Source organism: Convolutriloba macropyga, unplaced genomic scaffold (assembly GCF_964194025.1).
Source record: "Convolutriloba macropyga unplaced genomic scaffold, txConMacr16.3 SCAFFOLD_5858, whole genome shotgun sequence".
Lineage (NCBI taxonomy): Eukaryota > Metazoa > Xenacoelomorpha > Acoela > Convolutidae > Convolutriloba > Convolutriloba macropyga.
This window is the reverse complement of record NW_027451113.1, coordinates 1,149-12,301: the sequence shown is the minus strand read 5'-3', so window position 1 is coordinate 12,301 and position 11,153 is coordinate 1,149. Positions and strand designations below refer to the sequence as shown.

Here is an 11,153-nt window from a genome sequence, read left to right as displayed (position 1 = left end):
AATAATCTTTAAATCATTCCGTAATTTATATGGATAATTACCATCTTGTCGCGTATTTTAAAAGATCAAAGAAAGCCGACGTATAACTAGCGCGTAAGATAAGTTGTCAAAATTATGCTAATTCAGTAATCTTTTAGTCATCAGACTTGTTTTAAGTGAAAAAAGAGAAAAGACCATAAATGCAGTAAATCGCCTACGCGAACTGCGATGTTTAAATTAAAAAAAAATCGCGCAAAGGTATGAAAAACAATTTCATTGTCACTTTTTTATATAGAGACATTCACCCTTAACGTGGGACTGAATTGTTCCCAATCCATAGACATACTGTTTTAAGTAAATTCGCACAGATTTACCATTGCTAGTTGCGGGCGTTGCGTTAATGTTTTTTGCTACTTTTTTGTTCTATTTTATTTTTACATTACCACGTTTCTTTCTGCTGGAGTAGTCTTTCACAGACATAAATAGGCGTACCCTTGTGACCTCACAAAAGTTTTTATGGCCTAAGTATTAGAAAAGTCACAATAAATCTAAGTGGCTATGGATATAGATATGTGACAGATTCCATATGTTTCAGCAAGGGAATATAACAAGCCTATAAGTCTCCTACTGGTATAATATTTTCCATGTTTCCTTTTACGCATTTGTTAGTTTGTTAATTCGTTGTAAATAAGTTCAACTGCAAAGCTGAATTATTCACTCCAAGTCCAAATATTGTACTAAAATTGTACCAACAAAAACGTTGCTGCTGAAAATAGTTAACGCATTATTGTTTGTTATACAGAAAGTGTTACCGACTAAATTTTGTGGTCATATCAATAAGTGAATAATTATTTTCGGTTGGTAAATTGAAAGAAAAAATTTTGTTTTATATTTTTTATTCAAGCACTATTTATTATTCTTTACACTTTGAGATTAGTGTGACTAATTTATGAAAATGATATTCAAAACGAACTTATTATCAGTCGGTGTTGAAGTTTGCAAGAGCTCTACATTAGAATGCGTATCTCAAACTGCGCCACTCAAACTCGATATTATTTATGCATAACGTCTATCTTTCTGTAGATATATATACCATAATGGCATAGTTTATCTAAAAGTGTGTTCTGTGTTAGTGAATTAGCTATGTATCTATCAGAACACTCTAAAACTTAGAAGCGTAATCATAATTCAGTTGCTCCTTGTTAAATTTGTGATTGTCGTGTAATTCTATCTGAAAAGCTCTTGGTAAAACTGATCCAGGTGTAAAAACAATTAAATTATGACCTCTTAAGTACTGATTACCATTTTTATCTCGCCTCCAAAAAATTTTTGCGCAAGTTGTTCCAATTTCAAAGAAGGTTGGATATTTATTTGCCGCTCATCCAATGAGAATATTTCAGTGAGTGATTAAACGCAATTGAACGCTCTGGGTAGAAGCAAAAGATTTGAAAGTTTCAATTACAAACGGTCAAATCATATATATCTTTATTTGCAATTAAACAGTTCCTGAATAGCCTTAAATTGGCCCAATTGTCAACGCGGTCTACTTTTAGAGGATTTCAATCTCATTATCGTCGAGTTTAAGATTGTACAATACATTCCAATGACGTCATCAGAAGCTGAATTTGTGGATGTAAGCAATGATGTCTGTGTCATCAACAACTGCTACAAGGTACATCATAATCATACCATCATTAAGCGATCATTAATTAGTTGTTGATCAAAAACTCATTATTTATTTCCAGAAGTTTTAAATTTGTTTTCATCTGATGTGTGGAGAACAGCAGCCGTTCAGATGTATCAATCTGGTAGAAAAGAAACTGATAAAATCAGATCAGAAATATTTTATTTTGATCAAAACAAGAGCGAAAAAGATACTTTGTCAGAAGTATATAAGCTTTTAATAACTTTTTTTTTCAAAATATGTCTTCTGTATCACGTCTTTTTAATCTACCGGGCTGAAATCTACACGTCAAAATTTAATCAACAAGGACTATATGCATGACTCCGATCATTATACTGTAAAAACGCAAATCACGTCACTCTATTTTGACTAGAAACGTTCTGTTTATCACCCCCCAAGTATTGGTTGAGCAAGCCACCAATTGCGAGATTTCAGTGTTGTTATATTCATTTAGACAGAAATGAAAATGTCTGAAATTTAAATTGATTAGTCATGAATGCTCAAGTTTCACTTTTCTATTATTACAAACAACTTGCATAGAAACATAAATGTTCCGTTCCATTCTAGAAATGAAAAGGAGGCATTAGTTAATTTACGCCAAATCCGTGTTGGAAATTCCGTAGCCTTTGTCAACAATTATCAACTACTTTCCAATACCTGGAAATTTTCATTTACATATATGCCAGCCAAATTTGTAAAGTTAGAAATCATTTTTGACTTGAAAAATACTTAAAATAATATTTACTCTTAGAGACAGAAACCAAATAGCAAAATTCTCTAACTTCTTACAAAAATGCTTTTATTAATTATAGTACATTTGCATAACGTGGAGTCGCGCTTGTGATCAAAGTTTACCTAGAAAAAAATTGAGCTGCAAGACACCGAATAAGAACTCGTTAGTTGAAAACTGGCACAAAAAGTTAGGGAATACAAACAAATTTTGATAGCATGAGGAAAAATTTGTAACCAATATAAAGAAATAAAATCTGATATTCAAAACAATAGCCATTTCTCAGAAACAAGACGCAAAATCTTCTCTTTTGAAGTAAATAAACTCAAGTAAGGCAATAAAAAAACAAACAACTGAAGACCAAAAACTACTGATATTTATAGTAAGGCTCTAGTAAGAATTTTAATGCAATGTCTCTGAACTCCTTTTAGGTTCTGCCATTTTTTTCAATTTGGCATCTGCAATTTTCAATCTGCCATTTATTTCAACAAAAACCTCACTTTTGTATTGTTTCACTCAAAAAAATATCACTGATCTTGACTCAAAAAATATACCATTAGAGTTTCAAATCAGCACCTGACTATCTCAATGATAAATTTACCGCCTCAATCTTAATGAAAAATTCTTTAACAGCTGTTTGCTCATTTACCAACAAAAAAGAGTTATTTGCTCTTTGATTTACTTCGTTTTTGTCCTTTTAAAATTTGAAAGTGAGAAACATTGAAATAAATTTTGAAACACAATCAGCGTTAAATATTTGGCCAGAGCAATTTATGTCTTGTAATCCATATTCGATTCCCTACATTAAATACAAAAATGAACTTTCCAATTTTTACTTTTTTCAAAATCATTTAAATGTTTCCAGCTAGCTCACTTCACTTTGCTATGAACTAAGCTATTGTTGTGCTGTACCAGTTGGAGTATTTTTGAATTACTCAGTTTTTTTTCGCGGTCCCTGTTCTCAGTGTATAGCCAACCAAGGTTTTCAGAAAGCTTTCATGCTACTAATGCAGTATTTTATATTAAAAATCAATTCCCTTTAAGTTGCTCAGACAATAATAAAGAGTTTTAGATATTCAAGCCGAAAGTTATATTTAAGAAACAAGAAAAAAATCTTCTATTTTCAAGCAGTAAACTTAAGTAAGGAAATAAAAAAGTGCAGGCAATTGAAGCCCAAAAAGAACAGCTGTTTAGAGTAAGGCTCCAATATGAACTTTGATGCAAGGTCTCTGAAGTCCTTTGAGGTTCTGTCATTTATTTCAACAAAAACCCGAGTTTTGATTTGTTTCACTCAGAAAAGATGTCACTGAACTTGGCTCAAAAAATATACCATTAGAATTTTTAATCAGCACCTGACTATCTCCATTCTTCTATATCAAAATGAACCGCCTTGATCTTCATTAAAATTTTCTTTATTAGATGTTTGCTCATTTACTGACAAAATCAAATAATTGCTATATACTTTATTTGGTTCTCCGCTTTTTAAAAATTTTAGATGTGAGAAACATAGTGTAAACGTTAGAACGCAGTAAACGTTGAAATTTTGGCCCGAATGGTTTAATTTGTAATTCGTGCTTGATCCAAAAAACTAAATATAAGATTAAGCTTCGCAAATTTTGTGTTTTTCGAAATGGTTTTAAATTTTTCAGCTTATCTCACTTTATTATGAACTATGCTTTTGTTGTCCAGTATAAGTTAAAGTTTTCCTCAAGTATTTTTGTACTATTTAATATTTTTCTCTGTCCATTTTCCTATTGTATAAAAAACTGGTTTTTCGGAAATTTTTGATGCCTTTTGTTGTTTGTTTTGCATCGAAAATCAATTCCCTTTAAATTGCTCAGACAAAAGTAATTGTCGTTACCACTGCTTACTTATTTAGCATACATATTATATATATTTTTATTAGCTTTAGAGTTGACAAAATTTGCAAAAAAGTTCTGATCTTGAAAGATCTGTTAAGGAGAATTTTCTATCGCATAGAAACTGATAGGACGAGTTTTGATCGCGTAGGATCTGTGAAACGGAAGTTTTTTGTTTTGTGCGGAATTATTGTGTTATGAGATTTGATGATGAATTCCCTCACAGGACTTACAAGATGGCTTTGTAAGAAATTTTTAAGATCTTACTCATTGAAATATTCTCTGATCTCCAGGAGAGGCACATGGAATTATTGTATTAAATAGCGCTTTTTTGTTGTCATCAAGAACGCATAAAGAAAATAAGTTATTGGCTGAAAATAAGTTGCTTGAAATCTATATCACTGTTTACTCAACTCTTCTGCTCAATTGATTTTCACTTTGCTATGTTTTGCCAAGAGTAAATTTATACGTGTCAATTTATGTGTTGTTTTAGTACAAAGGAGTGGTGTTGGAGGACTTTGTGGACAGACAGTCGATAGTGAAGATAGGAGACATGAAAGTGAATGCAGACGACACTTTCATTGTCAGTTATCCCAGAACAGGTTTTGTATCCTCGCATAAGTCACATCCATCTCATTTTTATTCAATCTTTGTCTTTTCACCCAAACCATACATACTTTAAATGTTGATTGTACAAACTATATAAGGAATTTAAATCGAAATTGAGGTTAAATGATAGTGAGTGAAATTTAATGCTGAGTGAAATGAGAGAGCGGGTGAATTAATCGGGGCTAAATGATAGTGAATGAAATATAAATCTGAGGAAATGATAGAGCGCTGAAATAGTTGGGAGTGAAACTAATAGGGGTAAGAAAAGGACCGCTTGAAACTGAAATCACAATAGTTGCACTATAACAGCACTTAATTAAGCTTGTAGGGTTTTACAGCATATGATTCAGGTCTTAGTAGCTCTAATTAGTTTTTCCAAATTTCATTTTTATTGTTTTCTGAAAGGCTACAAATTGCTGAACAAGGATAGAGTGATATCTCTACCTGTTTTATGAATGTCCGTCATGTTTTGTTTCATAGCACTCAATAATCTAAAATTATATTTCGTTGATTTGTTTGATTACTACTAAGAACCTTTTTGTTAGTCAAACTCTCAGTCGACCAAAGTTGCTGAAAAAGGAAAGTTATCAATTTTAAGGTACAACTTGGACTGAAAAGATCCTAGCTTGTCTCCTTGAAGGCATCTCAGTGGCATCCACCATAGACGTAGAGGCCAGATTCCCCTTTCTGGAATTCACTCAACCAGAGCACCCAGACTGTCCTGCTTATGACGGATTGCAGCTGTCTGAGGATCAGAAGAGCCCCCGTTTCATCAAAAGTCACTTGCCGCCCATTTTATTGCCAGACATTCTTGAAAATGGGGCCAAGGTTATATATTTACTATCTCATCAATGGTAGAGGGGGAATGCTTTGAAAAGCTAGTAAGCCTATTTGTTGTTTTGTTGTGATAAACTTATTGAATAGTCTCAGAGAGGACGAAATTGAAGATTTGGCCGATCTGACTTAACAAGAGAAAAGAAGCAACTAAAAGACAGCCAAAAATCATTCAAAGTCCAGAAATCGTATGAAGTCGTCTTTTAAACCGTATGCAGTCGGGTTATGGATTCGCATCTGAATGGACACCCTAGTCTTATACTAATATACTATTTGCAAAAATCTACAAAATCCTTTATAAATAGTTGTATATTAATGCATTAATTTTGCATTTGTTTGTAAATTTTGCGAACTTATACTGATAGTTTGTAAATTTTTCGCACACTTTTTCAAACATCTGCAAATTGTTTACAATGCAAATGCGCACTCTGCAAATTTTTTTTCATAAATTTGGGTAATATATCGCAAACGGAAGAAAAGTTTTGGCGTTGTCTATTTTTATGATAAATTAAACGATCTCTTCAAAATCTGTCGAAATACCCTCAACCTCTCAATCTAGTGCCAAAAGCTAAGATTTGAAAACTTAAATTAAATTGATGAATGGAATTATGTATATAATGGAATACAACTGAAATATTAGCAAGGCAGTGTAAAGCAGCACTATAAAAAGCAAAGCACAATAAAAGGCAAAGAACCGTCAGAGAGGTGAAAATATAGGAAAATAATTGTTGGAGTTTTCTGGAGTACAGTTTTTGAAGGAGTAACGCACAACTGGTCTCTATTTTTTTAGATTTCTAAGCTGCTCGGTAGAAACCATTTTGTCATTTTGAGCTTTTACTAAATTGAAGCAATAATCATTTTTAGAAGGAGTGGAATTCGCTTTTAAGTGCACATGCCTAAAACGCCCGCACAAAATTACTAGATTTTATATAGTAGCACCGAATAATTATCCAAACAAGGGAAGCATAATCCACAAAGAATGAAAGATTTAATAAAAGAAAGACGGCAACAAGACAAAGGAGCATGAATAAGGCGGCAATTTAATTCCACAATAATTCCTCTTCAATGTTGATGCAAGTGTTTTAGTCATATCTGCCGCGCCATTAAAAATCCGAGTATGAAATAGAGCATGGAAAAAGAGCTTGAAATCAGCAAAACTGGCCCAACGATAACAAAATGTGTTCCAAGTGGAGAACAAAAACCCATTAGGAAACAGGAAAGAGGTGGCAAACAATTTTTTCAATCAAATTCAAAAACTTCGTTGAAATTGAATAACTTCAATAAATAAAAAAGTAGCCTAAACATAATCCCTTTACTGTGTAAACGATTTGATGTTATTCATTATGAATTGGTTTTGATGTTTCAATTAATAGCGGAAAAATATTGCAGAAAAAGCCCCCAAATTCGAAATTGATCTTTTAGAAGCTGTATGTTTAGAGACTTTGAAAAACCTTCATCCTCAAACCACTTTCTTCAGTGCATACAAACGTCCTTGAATCCTTGTAAGCATTTATGCTCGTCAGAAGAAATCAAAAGAATTTGTAAAAATCTTTTGGAGGTTAATCCATCAAAAGATCTTTCTGATTATCGGTTTTTCATTGACAAAATTATTTTAGCTACGAGGTAGGTTACTTGATATCTACGGTATTGGATGAACAGTTTGCGTGAACAGAGGAAAACGTTGAGGACCAAACTGCAAAACGTTAAGTTGAGAACACAAAATATAGCGTCAATAGCTAACAGTAGTATTAATAAGATTAAAGATCAAATTTAACGTTATTTTTGAGCTCAAAGTATTTGTTTCATCCGGGAGAAGCAACAATATCTGAAATTTCAATCTTTCTGTAGGCTTTGTGATGTCCGTTGTTTCCTACAATCGAAAGAATTGGTATTTGAGAATGTCTGAAACAAAATTGTGGCCTTCAAATTTTTTTGAGTTTGAGTTAATTGCGAAACGAATTTGACAATTGCTCTTAGAAAGTCCAGAAAATTTTCATATCTGCTTATTGGCCGGGAAAAACTCGTGAATTGCTTGCGTGGTTGTTCTTTCTTTCCAAGTCAATTGTTCGTTTGATAGCAGGTAAAAGTGAAAAACAATTGTCGGCGCTCGTTCATATTGTCTCTCATGCCTATAAGCACGTTTTTGTGGTATTCTTCTTCTATCATAGTTAACAGCTGGGCGAGAAATTTCAGTCATAGTGATGTCTCCATTGTCCAGCCTAACTAAGTCCGCAAAGGTGTTTCGCTTGTCGCCGCGAAAGATTAGTGACAAAAATTTACATTTGCACTGACAGTGATCGAAAACGTCGCTGCCAACTTTCAAAATTCCGTTCCAACACTGAACGACCAAAAGTAAACTCGTTTCAACTGGCAGGGACTGCAATAAAATATCGATTGCGTTTGATGCGTGAATGGGTTCAAGATGATTCAAGATGGACTAAATTTAAAATTATTTTTGCAACGCAAAGGAGTTCAACTAAATTAAGTAAATTTTTGCATAGGAATACCTCATAATTTTTCGAGCTTAAAAATCACTCAAAATGGTTAGCATAAAAATCCCTCAAAATTTCTTGCATATTAAAGCCTGAAAAATATTATTGTATAACAATCCCTCAAAAACTTTATTGCTTAATATTCACACAAAATTTTAATTGTATAAAAACCCCTCACAACATCCAACAATGATTTTGTATTAGGAAAATTCCCTCTCGTCTTTGATTTAAAACCTGAAGCAGAGTAGAAGTTGATAATGATCTCACTTTCATTTGTGGTCCTGAACTGTTCTCGGCAACGTTGGGTGGTAGGTTGTTTGTATGTCTCGGCTTCAAGATGGTCTATAATAAAAAAAGAGTTCAACTGAAATAAATAAATTTTTCATAAAAATCCTCAATGATCTCTTGAACATTCTTTGCACATACCTCATTTTTATTAATCCCAAAGTTTTTTTTTCACTATTTAATTGTTTTATTTCACTTTTGAAATCTGATTTTGTTCCTATTTGTTCCTACATATTGTCTGTATTTGGTTTAGAGAAATGTGACTGAGGGAAGAAAATAAACTTTAAAAAAAATATGTCGAATTTGTTGTTTTTAGCGAGGGGTTCAGGTAAGGGTATACGAAATAACGATAACGTAGAATGTGAAATCTAGTTTAAGTTTCTTTTTTCGCGGAAAAAACTTGCGGTAAGTTTTAAGTAGGTTTATCCTAATTGTCTTTCAATCGCTTCCTTTCAAAACGGATTAAATTTTGCAAAAAGCACTAACAGCCGTAAGTAATTACGTATCACATTTATTTGATCCTATTTTTCATTCTGAGGCTTTTAATTGCTTTGTGGAAACTTCTTTCACAAAATTTAAGTGTTTTCCGCGTTTAACGGAAGTCGGTGTCCAGAAACAACAGCCACATTCTTTGGAATTACTTTTATTTCCTTACCAGTAGGTGCTCGTTATGGAATTTCGTGCACCAGGGAGAACAAGAGTGGTTCCAAAAACCTTTTCATTAAAGCTAAGTTGATTCATACAATATTTTTTGAAACCAGTATTGTTCTCCCTAGTACATGGGAAAACCATTACGAGCATCTACTCGTACCGAACTAAAACTACTGCTTCAATGAAATAATCTTAGTCGACAATGTTAGCTTCTAATGTAAGTTAACTGCTTCTCTAATAAGATAAACTTATTTGCTGAACAGTTCTAAACTTTTGAAATATTTTCTAAAATTTTTATTTCTTTGTCCTTTGGATGTACAACAATTGCATTTTAGAGTCACAATATATATGGAAAACTGTGATCCCTGTATGTCTTTTAGGTTTTTGGAGATTTTTTAGATTGTAGGTTTTTTAGGATTTTGCCTATTTTGAAATTTACTTAAAATATTTTTAAATTATTTATTTTTGTGATTTATTCAGAATTGTTATGTTTATTAGTTTCAAGTTATTCAGGTTATGAGCTAAATCAGAGAGCTAAAAATCAGGTTATTTAGTTTTGTATTTAATTTTTTAAAAAACCCAATGCTTCGCCCATTTTGATGTTGGATGCCCGAAGGATCTAAAAGTCCTGTTCATCTGTCCCTTCCGATATTATGCCGTGTTTACCATCTTGCGAATTTAGCTGAATTGGAGACCTTTTCTGTTTTTCTTTCTTTAATTATCCTTCTCCAGTTCAAAACGTGTTCTCACAATTATTTCCAAGAGGCCTAGAAGAGATGAATTTGTTGATGAAAATATTTTTGAGAATTTGTAGAAGAGATGAAAATATTTTACCAAAATTCATGCATGATCAAATGATTTGTTGATACCAATTATGGATTTCAGCGCATTTATTGAGTTTCATAAGTTGGAATACTTGTTTTTACTTATTCGCAGCTTCTCAAAAATTTTAAACGGCTGAACGTCAGCAAACGCTTGATGCTGCCTGCCTGCCAGTTATACTGATCAGAAAGACAATTTTTGATGTTTTGGCGTACCAATTGATTTTTGCTAAAACTAGAATGTTGTGGATGTCTGGTGACCCACACGCGTGCAATATAAGGAGATTTACTCAGATCTGATTTGGGTTACGCCCCCCGCGGTCTTGGTACTCTGCGTTTGTTTCTAGCAGCTTCCATTGTTTTTCCAATTTTCTCTAGTGATATTTTCCTTGTGCTTTTCAGCTTATATTCATCCAAAGGGACCCTCGTGACTGTCTGGTGAGTCATTACCACTTCTACCGCAGTATAGTCTGGATTCAGTACAAAGGCAGTGTGGATGCCATGCTGGAAGCATTTGCCTGTGACCAGCACACATACGGGGGATACTTCACTTGGTACCAGCAGTGGGGACAACGACTCCAAGTGAGATACCTCTAAAATTTAACCCATATTAGCCGGATCTTTCAAGTCATATGACGTGTGACTTACCTTGATAAGATTTCGATATGATTCTTGATGAGGAATCGTCAAGATATGCAAAATTTAAGGAAAAAGGCTTAATCAAGATTTACCAAGAAAATTTCTAAGATGACGTAAAAATCATATGAAATCAAAAGTTGTACTTCTGTTTCACTTTCCAGCGGAAATTAAAAACTTGCCTTGAAAAATCTAAGAGGAAGACTCTCGTGGAACTAGAGGAAGACGTTTAATCTGGAGTCATTTTTTTTCTCGATTCACATTTCACTGTTAACTGTTTTGTTTAAAACGCCGCTGAGAATTGGTGACAGATCGAATACACTCGATTTAAAACGGACAACGGCCTCGAATCAAACAATAAAATCTTTGCAGTAAAAGATCTTGAAAAACAATTAAGTTATGATCAGGAGAACGTATTCTTCAATTTTTATTTTCTGAAGTTTTCTCAAAAAGAATTTAACGTAACTGAGTTGCAGTTGCAAACAAAGTTCTTGGACATTATTTGGAAAACGTGCTTAAAATTCAATTTGAGAGGACTGAAATTTCAGAAAGAATTGAGACTGAATGCAAAAC

At 33.1% G+C, this 11,153-nt stretch overlaps 1 protein-coding gene across 1 annotated transcript; it reads left to right on the top strand.

The window, feature by feature from the left end:
• Window positions 1-1,066: 1,066 nt before the first annotated feature.
• On the top strand, window positions 1,067-10,526 carry LOC142356412 (sulfotransferase 1A3-like; the record flags this gene model as incomplete). The annotated part of the gene is made up of 4 exons (XM_075408327.1): window positions 1,067-1,651; window positions 4,746-4,854; window positions 5,460-5,689; window positions 10,347-10,526. Coding segments are annotated over exons 1-4 (588 nt in total), but the record flags the coding sequence as incomplete, so codon positions are not given.
• Between the last annotated feature and the right edge of the window lie 627 nt (window positions 10,527-11,153).